The following is a 12,918-nucleotide window of genomic DNA, read 5'->3' on the forward strand; positions in this document are numbered from 1 at the left end:
CCATGCGGGGACTTAAGAGTAGGCATTGTTTCAACCCCAACAAAGTATTAAATGTCTAATAGTTAATTAATCAATTGAATTAATTGTTCAATTGATCAAACTCGAATTATAGGTTTGAGGTTCTTAAGTTGTTCATTTATATATTGACAGATTTAAAATTATTTATTAAGAGATTTTGAACATTTGATAGTTTACCTACCAAAAATCTTTTTCAAAGTTTTGTAAAATATCGTTAGAGACAAAGATTTATAATCTATTAAATATCAAGAAGAGTACACATATTTACCTGACAATTGTTACTTCCTAAGGCAACGTTGCTCCATTTTAATCACCACAAATAATTTAATCTTAAGAAAAAAATTCCTTATGTACATCTTTATCAACTCCAAATAAAGAAGACAAAAAATTTTCTTTGTTAACTCGCAACAATGACTTATTATTTTATTTACACATCAAATGAGCAATTGCGATGGAGAATGCAGGAATAAGCTTTGGAATTCCGTATCAAAATGGTTTCAAGTTCCTCCCCATTTTCTTGATGATCTATCTCATACACTAATCACTTGATAGAGTCCAAATAAATATATTTGATTTATTTTTATATAAAAAATTATTTTTTATAATTCAACTCTATCACCTATCCATTTTCATTCCCAATTCACATGGAACTATTTTTATTAGATATATATACGGTTGATGATATGCTACTATTACTGTTGTTAAGAATGAGCCGGAGATAGGAAATATCCAAAACATCTAAAAGTGTAATTTTTATCAAGAAAATCTGAATGATTTTTTTTTTTTTTTAATTGAAGGCGTCATTCTTGGTGCAATACCATGCTGTTTATTAGAAATGAATGCATGTTTATACACGTTTTAGCATTTTCTCGAACTCTTCAGACATGCGACCCTACATAATCCACCCAACTGCTGACGTGGCAAACATATTTGAAATTTGGAACAAATGTACAGCGAAAATTGTAGATGAACCACCTTTCCTCAAACGTTAAACCCGAAAAATAAAAGAAAAGGAAGAAGGAAAAAAAAAAAAAAAAAAGGAGAGAGAAAGGCTGTTGCTTGTCTCATCTCTCTTTCTTTCGTTCTATCTGTGTTAGTAGAATCCTTTCATTTCATTTCCCTCCACAGATCTCCAAAATCTCAGACCATCCAACCCTAATTTTTCTCTCTGTAGAAATTTGGGGTTTCGGCTGATATCTAATTCTTCTGGATGCTTCCAGAAGGTTCTCCGAAGCTTGGAATGGGGTTTCGGCTGATGAAATATCATGGATGAATTACGATGCCTGAACTGCGTAGTGGAGTGCGCAGAGGCCGGGCACACAGGAACCCCAACGCGATTCGAATCGAGGACCAGAGTGTGACAGCGGTACGGACCCGACCTAGGAGGGCCGCGCAGAATAGGAGGGGCGAGGTCGTTGTCGATGGTGGAGAGAGGGACATCTTGAGGGGGTTGGGTCTGCAAGCGACGTCGTTTGAGGAAGAGGAGGTTAAGGTTTTGGGTGCGACTGGTGGTGGTAGTGGTCCCCCAAGAGAAGAGGTTGCGGAGAAGGAGATGGATGAGTACGATAGCGGCGGAAGGAGCGGCGACAAGGGTCCCGGAGCTGAAGATGAGGGAAGCACTGCGCCGCTTCCTGAGAAGGTTGATGAATGACCTCTTTTTCTTTTTCTTTTTTTGGTTTCTTTCGAAAATGAAAAAAAAAACGAAAAATCGGAGCTAAGTTAAATAGTTGCGTATTGATTGATTAGGAAATTGAGAAAAAAAGGAAAGAAATCTTAAAATATTCTTTTCCTTTGTCTTGAAGATTTTTGTGTTACACTGCATAATGGCGTGTTTGATTGCATGAAAATTGAATGGAAAATCTATTTATATCTTTTGGATGAAAAAAATGATATTCTTGTATGGGTCTAATTTAGAATGTGGAAGCCAATTTTCTGCAAAGGGTCTAGTTTGTTGTGAACTTTCTACAAAATATCAATTTGGCAATTGGATATCTGGAGAATTTTAAAAGCTACAATGACAGAATCTGGACCCTGTATAAAATTTATATTTGATCATGAATTTTGTTGTTTGCTTTATTGGAAACAGGTCCAGGTGGGTGGTTCTCCAGTTTACAAAATTGATAGAAAACTGGGGAAAGGAGGCTTTGGACAAGTTTATGTTGGGCGACGCATTGGTGGAAATTCAAATGAAAGAACTGGCGCAGGAGCTGTAGAGGTGTAACATTTATGACTTTGTGGTACAATCACTCAATGTGGTGATCTATGCTGGGTTTTATCTTGTTAATATGTTTTCTGATCTTCATGAATTTTAGGTTGCCTTAAAATTTGAGCATAGAAGCAGCAAAGGGTGCAATTATGGACCACCATATGAGTGGCAAGTTTACAAGTGAGGCATCTTCTGATTTCTTCTTATCTGTCTGATTGGCATGTATTCCATGGTAGCTATTGGATATATATACATGTGATGGTATTATTTGCTTTCTTTGATTTCCTGCAGTGCACTTGGTGGCAGCCATGGTGTGCCACGGGTACATTACAAGGGCCGACAAGGTGACTACTATGTCATGGTATGTGCCAAGTATTTTATGTGTTTTTTATGATTTTATAACAGTGTGATCTAGCTTTTCTTTATGGATTTAGAATGACGATGGAGAAAACCTTTCAATGCATACAGGTTATGGATATGCTTGGACCTAGTTTGTGGGATGTTTGGAATAACAACTCACACACGTAAGTTTCTTTTTCAAATATGTGGCGGAAAGTGTGTTATCTTTTAGTTTATATGTAACACATGCAATTTACTCTTATCTAATGTTTACTTTCACTTTGTCAATTTCAGGATGTCCATTGAAATGGTAGCATGTATTGCTATTGAAGCAATCTCTATATTAGAGAAGATGCACTCTAGAGGGTGAGTACTATTAATCTGCTTATGATGCCTGTTTTCTTTAGTATAAGGAAAAAGATTTTGTACCAGGGTTTGGACCTCTAGAGGGTGGACATGATTTATCCAAATTGTGTATATGATTTGGGGCTGTTTGGATATGGCACATAAACAGTATCAATGGCCATGATAGCATTATACTGTGTTATTTTATGCAGAAGAATAATGAAAGACAGTTCATTTATTTCATGATTCTGAGGCCCCTTGAATTGAATCTAGATGGTTGAAGTGTCAATGATATAGGAGGGTGATCTTCTATTTCTGCGACTTCTGCTGCTGCTTTATGAACAATGTGATAATATCTTGGACTTATTGCATAAAAACAATTGGTCTATTCTATGTGACCTCAATATATCTCTAGGGTTGTACATACTTGTGGTGGATATAGACCAGGGTAGCGGTTGGAATGACAGTAGCTTGGCTAAGTTCAGTAAGACTTTGGGATTCTCGACAGTTGGCGTTGAAGGGGAAGTCCTTAAACTACTGTTAAGGCTGAAATCAAGGAGGGATCAAGGCAAGAAGAAAGGAAATGCAGGGATGACTAGGTTTGATAGGGAAGTGAAAAAATTGGAATGGTCCATTAATTATGAAGGAGAAAGCAGGAAAAAAGGCTCGGATAGACTAAATGGGGATAGAGCTCTGTGTCTTAAATGAAAATTAAAATCCTTTCTTGGAATGTCCGGGGGGTGAACGACAGAAATAAGAGAAGTGCAATTAAGGCCTTGATCAGATCCCATAAAGTGGATTTGGTATGCCTGCAGGAGACTAAAATGTCTCAGATGTCTTTAGGGGTGGTGAGAAGTCTTGGAGTGGGGAGATTTTTAGATTGGGGAGTAATGAATGCGAGAGGGGCAGCTGGAGGGGTGTTGGTGTTTTGGGACAAAAGAGTGTTGGAACTGGAAGGGATGGAGGTGGGTCTTTTCTCCATCTCCTGCCGGTTCAAGAACTATGAAGATGGATTTAATTGGGTTTTTTCAGGAGTGTATGGCCCTACCTTAAAGAGATATAGAGAGCTGTTTTGGGAAGAGCTAGGGGCCATCCGCGGGCTCCAGAGCGATCCTTGGTGTATCGGAGGGGACTTCAATTTAATCAGATTTCCGAATGAGAGTAGAAGAGGGGGAAGATTGTCTTCTTCAATGAGAAGATTTTCGGAAGTGATTGATGACTTGGATTTGAGGGACCTCCCCCTTCAGAGGGGTCCATTCACCTGGAGTGGAGGACTGAATAATCAAGTTATGACCAGAATAGACCGTTTCTTGGTGTCGGAGGATTGGGAGGGTCACTTTAAGGGGGCGGTGCAGTGTACTCTTCCTAGGCCTGTGTCCGACCACTTCCCTATTCTATTGGATGGGGGAGGGGTCAGAAGAGGTCCTGTTCCTTTCCGTTTTGAAAATATGTGGCTTAAGGAGGAGGGATTTAAGGATCTGTTAAAGGGGTGGTGGCAGAGTCTAAGCTTTAATGGGTCGTTCAGTTTCATTCTTGCTGAGAAGTTGAAGGCTTTGAAGGCTATTCTAAAGTCGTGGAATAAGGATGTTTTTGGGCAGGTGGATGTCAATAAGAAAGTGGCCCTAGACAAGGTGAATTTCTGGGATGGTCAGGAGAAGCTTCGTCCCTTATCATTGGAGGAATTGGAAGATAGAAAGGTAGCAAAGGGGGACTTTGAAAAATGGGCTCTAATGGAGGAGGTTTCTTGGAGGCAGAAATCAAGAGAAGTTTGGCTAAGGGAGGGTGATAGAAACACAGGTTATTTTCATAGAATGGCTAACTCCCATAGAAGGAGAAACTGCCTGTCCAAGATTAAAGTTGACGGGGTATGGTTAACAGAGGAGCAGGAGATAAAGAGAGGGGTGGTTAGAGCTTTCAAGGACCAGTTGACTGACCCGGGGGGCTGGCACCCTTCTATGGAAGGTCTGGAATTTAATAGAATTGGAGATGAGGATGCAGCAAGACTGGAGGAGGTTTTTTCAGAGGAAGAGGTCCTCAAGGCTCTTTCAGACCTGAACGGGGACAAGGCTCCGGGTCCAGACGGCTTCCCCCTTAGATTTTGGCAATTTTGCTGGGATGTTGTCAAAGAAGAGATCATGGGCTTTCTGTTAGAATTTCATGAGCGCGGCAGATTCGTTAGGAGCTTAAATTCGACCTTCCTGGTCCTAATCCCAAAAAAAGCTGGCGCCGAGGACCTTAGAGACTTCAGACCGATCAGTTTGGTGGGTGGTTTGTATAAACTGTTGGCAAAAGTGTTAGCCAATAGGCTTAAGAAGGTAGTGGGCAAAGTGGTGTCTTCAGCTCAAAACGCTTTTGTTGAAGGAAGACAGATCCTCGATGCTGCCCTTATTGCCAATGAGGCAATAGATTCTTTGTTGAAACGAAACGAGAGGGGGGTGTTATGTAAATTGGACTTAGAGAAGGCATACGATCACATAAATTGGAATTTTTTGCTGTTTGTATTGCAAAGCATGGGATTTGGGGAAAAGTGGATTGGATGGATCTCCTGGTGCATCTCTACAGCAACGTTTTCAGTTTTGATCAATGGCACCCCAGAAGGCTACTTCAACAGTTCAAGGGGGCTGCGTCAGGGGGACCCCCTTTCCCCTTACCTGTTTGTGTTAGGAATGGAGGCCCTTAGTAGGCTGATTCATAGAGCAGTGGGGGGAGGGTTCCTATCAGGCTGTAGGGTTAATGGAAGGGGTGGGAATGGGGCTTTGGTCTCTCATTTGCTGTTTCCCGACGACACGTTAGTGTTTTGTGAAGCTTCTGAAGATCAGATGGTCCACTTAAGCTGGTTGTTGATGTGGTTTGAAGCCATATCAGGTTTGAGGATCAACTTGGACAAAAGTGAAATTTTGCCGGTTGGTAGAGTGGAGAATTTGGAGAATTTGGCTCTTGAGGCTGGCTGTAAAGTGGGCAGACTGCCTTCTTCTTATTTGGGGATCCCTTTGGGGGCGAATCACAAGTCTGTGGCTGTTTGGGATGGGGTGGAAGAGAAATTTCGGAAACGGTTGGCCTTGTGGAAGAGACAATTTATTTCCAAAGGAGGGAGAATTACTCTAATTCGGAGTACATTGTCAAGTATGCCCATATACTTGATGTCTTTACTTCGAATACCAAGAGTGGTTAGTCTAAGGTTGGAGAAAATTCAAAGGGATTTCTTGTGGGGAGGGGGTGCTTTGGAGAGGAAGCCTCACTTAGTTAATTGGGATACCGTTTGCATGGATAAAAGGAAGGGGGGTTTGGGAGTTAGACGCCTGTCCATCCTTAATAGGGCCCTTCTTTGCAAGTGGAATTGGCGTTTTGCGATTGAAAGGGAGAATTTTTGGAGGCACGTCATTAGTAGGAAGTTCGGGGAGGAAGAAGGGGGTTGGAGTTCTAGAGAAGTCAGGGAGAGTTATGGAGTAGGTCTTTGGAAGGAAATAAGGAAGGAAGGTGCCCTTATGCAAAATAAAGTCGCTTTTGTAGTGGGGAATGGTAGAAGGGTAAAATTTTGGAAAGATATATGGTGAGGGAACCTCGCCTTATGCAATTCTTTTCCCTCCTTGTATGCTTTTGCCTCCTCTAAGGAGGCTTGGGTAGAGGAGTATTGGGACACGTCGGGAGGGGAAGGGGCTTGGAGTCCTAGATTTTCTAGGCCCTTCAATGATTGGGAGGTGGAAGAGGTGGAGAGGCTTCTTTTGACAATCCGAGGTGCAAGACTTAGTCCTCTTATGGAAGATAGAATGATGTGGAAGGCGAATTTGAATGGGATTTTTTCAGTTAAATCACTCTATAATGATCTTTTTTCAAGAAGAGCTGGTATTTTTCCTCATGGTTTGATATGGAACCCTAATGTGCCTTCCAAAGTGAGTTTCTTTGCTTGGGAGGCTTCTTGGGGCAAGGTGCTTACTATGGATCAGCTTAAAAAGAGGGGGTGGGCTGTTGCTAACAGATGTTTTTTGTGCTGTGAGGAAGAGGAGTCAATTGATCATATTCTTATACATTGCTCCAAGGCAAGAGCTTTATGGGAATTATTGTTCGCCCTTTTTGGAGTGTGTTGGGTCCTTCCTTTTTCGGCTAGAGAGACCCTTATTGAATGGAGAGGCTTTATGTTGGGCAAGAAGCATAGAAAGGTGTGGAAGGCAGCCCCGTTGTGCCTTTTTTGGGCGGTTTGGATAGAAAGAAACAGGATTGCATTCGATAATGAGGATTTTTCGGCTCATAGGTTGAAAAATTCTTTTGTTTGTAATTTTTGGGTGTGGACAAAAACAATTGTTAATGAAGGTTCTCTTACTTTACCTAGTTTTTTTGATTGGCTAGGCGCTAGATGAGGGTCGGGTTTGTTTTTTTCTCTTCTTTTGTGTGTGCCTTAAGGGGCCTTTTGTATACTCCCTGTATGCTATTGGGTTTTCCTCTTGGTGCCCTTTTCTAATATATTTCTGCTTTTGCCTATCAAAAAAAAAAAAAAAAAAAAAGATATAGTGCTGTTATAATGACTCCTGCAACTTCTGGCAGGTATGTGCATGGGGATGTAAAGCCTGAGAACTTTTTGCTTGGTCCTCCAGGAACTAATGAGGAGAAAAAACTGTTTCTTGTTGACCTTGGATTAGGTAAACTGTAACACATATTTTTCCCATTCTGCAGCATAAATCCGTTCACTTAATGTATTTTTTTCTTATCTTCTGTGTAATCTAATTTTGACATGCCAGCCACCAAGTGGAGAGATAGTTCAACTGGCCTTCATGTTGAATATGATCAACGGCCAGATGTTTTCAGGTAAAATCAGAACTTGAGTATTCAACTGCCTTCAGTTAGCTTCATTTTAATGTGGGATTTTGTATATCCTTTTGTTTACTTGCTGGTACAATATGTTATGCTACAGGGGAACAGTACGTTATGCTAGTGTGCATGCTCACCTTGGAAGGACTGGAAGCAGAAGAGATGATTTGGAATCTCTTGCTTACACCCTCATTTTTCTTCTCCGTGGACGGCTGCCTTGGCAAGGTTACCAGGTTGACAGTTTCCAAACTTAAATAGGATTTTCTTTTATGTGATTCTGTACATCATTCTGAACCAACAGCTTCTTTAGGGAGAGAATAAAGGGTACCTTGTTTGCAAAAAGAAGATGGCAACATCTCCAGAAGCTTTGTGTTGCTTTTGTCCTCAGCCTTTTCGGCAGTTTGTTGAATATGTGGTGAACTTGAAGTTTGATGAAGAACCTAATTATGCAAAATATATCTCCCTCTTTGATGGGATTGTGGGTCCAAATCCGGATATCAGGCCAATAAACACTGATGGTGCTCAGAAGGTACCCATTTATGTTTATCTGTCTGTACTGAATATGAATTTCTTTTCACATTTGGCTTTGGAGTGCATCTAACATGTATTTACCTATTGTGAAGCTTATATATCAGGTTGGACATAAGAGAGGACGACTGACAATGGAGGAGGATGATGATGAGCAACCAAAGAAGAAGGTCCGAATGGGAATGCCTGCAACACAATGGATTAGTGTTTACAATGCTCGTCGGCCTATGAAGCAAAGGTATGTGCTTTGAGTTACATATTAAGTTCTTCCTGTTTACTGCAAAAGGGATAAAAAGGTTTATGTTTAACATTTACTGTTGTAGGTATCACTATAACGTTGCAGATGTGAGACTTCCCCAGCACGTAGAGAAAGGAAATGAAGATGGATTATATATTAGTAGTGTGGCTTCTTGTTCAAACTTATGGGCCCTAATTATGGATGCTGGCACAGGCTTCAGTGCTCAAGTTTATGAACTCTCTCCTTATTTCCTTCACAAGGTTGCTTATATTCCTTAACAGGCATTGCATGTTAGCACTTCATTGAACAGTATGCATGTCACAAACTGGCACGTAAATTGTGTTGAAAACAAGTTAATACTGTATTTTTGTCTTTGCTGAAGGAATGGATTATGGAACAATGGGAGAAGAACTATTACATCAGTGCAATAGCAGGAGCTAATAATGGGAGCTCATTGGTGGTGATGTCCAAGGGTCAGTGTGACTTATTTAAAACCAATCATTTTTTGAGACAATGACTTCTTTTATGATTGTTATCTGTCTCTTTTAACCTCTGTTAATTTACTGAATATAGGCACGCAATATTTACAGCAGTCCTATAAAGTCAGTGAGTCATTTCCATTTAAGTGGATAAATAAAAAATGGAGAGAGGGTTTCTATGTTACTGCTATGGCCACTGCAGGAAGTAGATGGGCGATTGTCATGTCTCGTGGTGCTGGATTTTCTGATCAGGTTCTTTTGTGTTTTGGAATCTATCTCCATTCATGCTATTTGTGGTAGCAAAGAAGGTGTTTCTGATTGATTTTTTACTTGTAGGTTGTAGAGCTAGATTTTTTGTATCCTAGTGAAGGTATTCATCGGAGGTGGGATAATGGTTATCGCATCACAGCAACTGCAGCAACCTGGGACCAGGCTGCTTTTGTTCTTAGTGTACCAAGAAGAAAACCTGCAGATGAAACACAAGAGACGCTCAGAACTTCTGCTTTTCCTAGCACACATGTCAAGGTGGATTATTTGCATTACTTTCTTTTCTTTTCTTTTCTTTTCTTTTTTCTTTTGCCTGTTCCTTGTCTTAGAATTGGTTTTTGTTTTCAAATTTAATATTTATATATGGTGGTTTCTTACAGGAGAAATGGGCAAAAAATCTTTACATTGCATCAGTTTGCTATGGTCGGACTGTTTCTTGAGCTGGCAAAGTTTTATCAGGATGTTCACTGAAGTTATTTTTGACTGCTCATGCATACAAGCTGTGAGCCTGCTCTTACCATCCATGCCCTGTCTGCAAAACCCAAATCTTTCCCGCAGCAAAACTGGTCATCATGGCAGTTGGGCATTGATGTATGCAAAACTTTACTTAATTGTCACCATCACATTGCACCTATTACTAACACCTGTGCACTGTCTTTCAATTGTATCGAAATGCTTTCAAGCTAATGTCTATTCCATCTGGATGGGGTTATTTTACTTACTGTTGAAAAGGTTGTATAGTCTAGAACAATAATTACTTTATTGAAGGCATGTGCACAGGTCATGTTTCGATTGTTGTTATTTTGAGAAACATGCAATTTTTAAGATTTTCCGACAGATAATGGACATTTCAATTCTCTCTGGTTCTTTATGCTCTTTCTTTTTTGGTCTCTTCACACAACCTATGTTTGTTTGCTGTATGACCTCGGAGATTTTTTAACTTGACTTGAGAGAATGATACTCATGTGTATTAATCTTCAGAAACAGTTCTTATAACATCTTAATCAGTTTAGCTGTCTTTTTCCCCCTATTTTTCAATTCATTGTGCCTCTTCCAAATGACTCAAAGCATACATTGCATGGATTCTCTGAATATATGCAAGTACTGTGTGTGGGAATATGGCAACATGGATTTTTTCCAGTTTTCTTCCGCAAACTAGGAGCATATATTGCATGGATTCTCTGAATATATGCAAGCACTGCATGCAGGATTAGCAACATGGATTTTTTCCAATTTTCTTCCACAAACTAGGAGCATATATTGCATGGATTCTCTGAAAATATGCGAGGATGGTACCATGCATACATTTTGTTAATTGCAGACTTTTTAGTTTACCTTTTTTTTTGGTGGTTTCCTATCTGTTGATTTGACTTGAATACATTGTTTCTCTTGAATGAACTTCGCACATTGACAACCAGATATTTGAATACCTTAATGCTAATGTACTCTACATCAAATTATCCCAAGAGGCTTCATGTGATAATTTATTGATAGAGTGGTCATTGCAGTCAATATTTTGCAGTGGATGTGAACCACATTTAAATGTTTCATTATTTGAAAAATTGGCGGAAGCAAACTATTGTCTTGATTCTTTCAACCATTTTCTTAATTGAAGAATATTTGGAAACTAGGGAACACTTGAACCATTCATGAATCAAACTGAGAGGCTTGGCTTGGCTTGGCTTGGCTTGGCTTGGCTTTTGGGATTGACCCTATAGGATAATGGTTGGGAAGCATTTTATGTTGTAATATCCACATCACACTGTTACTTTCACTCAGTTCATACTTTAAGCTGGTCATTTGACACTGAACATATTGGTGGCTGCTTGGTTAGATTACTGTTGTTAAAGTTTGAGGATGTGAATGTACTAGATATGTTGGTATATAATTTATCATGGGCTGAACGATTTTGGTCAAGATCTTTGCTTTGGAACAGAAGCACAATTAGCTGAGGCACCTTTGTCATACCAAGAAGCCCACCAGCTATTACACTTGGTAAGGTCCTAGCCTGCCTGGAATATCACTTGGAAATCTCATACAAAGTTCCTTAGCTTGCTGTTTATACTCGAGTTGAGTTGAAATTGGACTTTGCTGGCATGGCTTTTATGTCTGTATGGTGTAGTCACTAAATATGATGATCTATGATTGGTTTTATCTGTTTCATTTGATATATAATCTGTGAAAGTCATAGGTTTCCTCAAACCTTGTGAACAGAAGCAGCAGACGATGTACAAGTTGAAAATTTACAAGTGAGACATCTGATTCTGTATATTACTTTCTAACCATTGGGATTATTCGTGCATATGGATGTATCCTCTTCTTTCTCTGCTGTTGGTGCTGCACACTTGGACACGACCTGGTTCTGACACTTGTCATGCATTTACAGGGCTGTGAAGGTGACTGCTACATGGTATGTGTCATTTGCTTTTATGTGCACTTTCTGAATTCTAGGTGCTGTGACCTTTAGAATGACCTGCACTTCCAAGGGTTTCTTTTTCTGTTGTTTCTAGAGGGCTAACCAGATGGTTTGGGTTCAAGCAGGGTTCATTTTGAGCATGGAATTATCACATTGTGACTTTCTTGATGGCCTGTTGAAGCGGGGAATGTTCCCTTCAGAAGCAAGGCGCAATTGAACCTGCATCTTCTGATTAACCTGATCGGAATTAAAAAAAAAAAGGGTCTTTGCTTTGTCGATTTTGTGCTTCTCTACAGCTTCCTAGGTTTTCACCCTCATTGCAGGTATGATTGGTTTGCACCTATTAGCCATTGGTGGTCAAGCTGCCTACCCAAATAAGAACTGTTGACGCCATAAATTGTTTGTGGACACGGTATACTACGAGTGCTGCCAACAACATCCATGTCTGAACTTAACATGTTAAATTCCTATCTGATACATATCTGTGCCTGTTTCTTGTTTTTTGGCAACTCCAAGCCATGATTTAATAGGGAGACGGCATATGCTGAACTTGAAGATTTTATGGTCATCTCAGTGTATTGTGGTATTTTATAGATCAAGAGCGATGGCTGTGATACTTGATAGAAGTGTTATTGAGAAATCTATTTAATAGATTGGACATTTGATTTCAGGTGAGGATTTATCATACTATTTTTGCCTTTTTCTGTGCGTACTACTAGGTTTTGGGTTGGTTAATGATTTTTGTGAGATTTGCGGATCTTTACCTTATGTGATAGCAAATCTTGGATGATGGTTTCGAGGACAAGTTTGGATCTGTATTATCTGATTGGATTTTGTGGTGGTTTTTCGCTCGTGGTGCAAAACGGCCGAGGCCAAGTTTGATTGAGAGCCCAGATGAAGTCCCACGGTGGTGATGAACAATGGAGTCTCCGACTGTTATCTGATAACACTTTTGAGGCTCCTCTTACATGGGTTTTTGAATTTAGCAAAAGAAAAAGAAGAGTTTCAAAAGGGTTTAGAGCATTTTCACTTCGTATTTTCTTCCTATTCAAGAGGGTTAAGAATCATTTTTTTGATTGTGGGAAACTTGTGTTCGGGGGAAACTGCAAGAGATGAAAATGGACAAAGGGAAACAAAGAAAGGAAATTAAAGGAAAGTAAAATAAAATTTAAGGTTAAGGAATCGTCTTTGGATATCATTAAAATTTATTTTAAATAATTTTAAAATGTGTATGTATTTGATTAATCTTATTCGTGTTTAGTTTGTTCATGTTTTTTTT

The 12,918-nt window shown here is 39.7% G+C and overlaps 1 protein-coding gene across 17 annotated transcripts; it reads left to right on the top strand.

Annotated features, from left to right (window-relative positions):
- The first annotated feature begins 978 nt into the window (after positions 1–978).
- LOC100254265 (casein kinase 1-like protein HD16) lies at positions 979–12,309 on the top strand. Of its 17 annotated transcripts, none has more exons than XR_009465464.1 (19): positions 979–1,657; positions 2,105–2,233; positions 2,331–2,404; positions 2,516–2,585; positions 2,693–2,748; positions 2,858–2,929; positions 7,448–7,542; positions 7,642–7,708; positions 7,815–7,944; positions 8,022–8,240; positions 8,335–8,477; positions 8,563–8,737; positions 8,860–8,950; positions 9,051–9,208; positions 9,293–9,481; positions 9,604–11,472; positions 11,610–11,633; positions 11,765–12,051; positions 12,156–12,309. XR_009465464.1 is itself a non-coding variant. In XM_002272643.5 (16 exons), exons 1-16 carry the CDS (start codon positions 1,298–1,300, stop codon positions 9,661–9,663), a joined length of 2,088 nt encoding a protein of 695 aa, XP_002272679.2. In that variant the 5' UTR covers positions 979–1,297; the 3' UTR covers positions 9,664–12,309. The 17 variants fall into 17 exon arrangements, 1 of the variants encoding a protein (XP_002272679.2); XR_009465467.1 differs by having other exon boundaries at positions 9,604–11,218; positions 11,438–11,472; positions 11,765–12,309; XR_009465468.1 differs by having other exon boundaries at positions 9,604–11,218; positions 11,438–11,472; positions 11,963–12,309.
- The last annotated feature ends 609 nt before the right edge of the window (positions 12,310–12,918 follow it).

Source organism: Vitis vinifera, chromosome 4, assembly GCF_030704535.1.
Source record: "Vitis vinifera cultivar Pinot Noir 40024 chromosome 4, ASM3070453v1".
Classification (NCBI taxonomy): Eukaryota; Viridiplantae; Streptophyta; class Magnoliopsida; order Vitales; family Vitaceae; genus Vitis; species Vitis vinifera.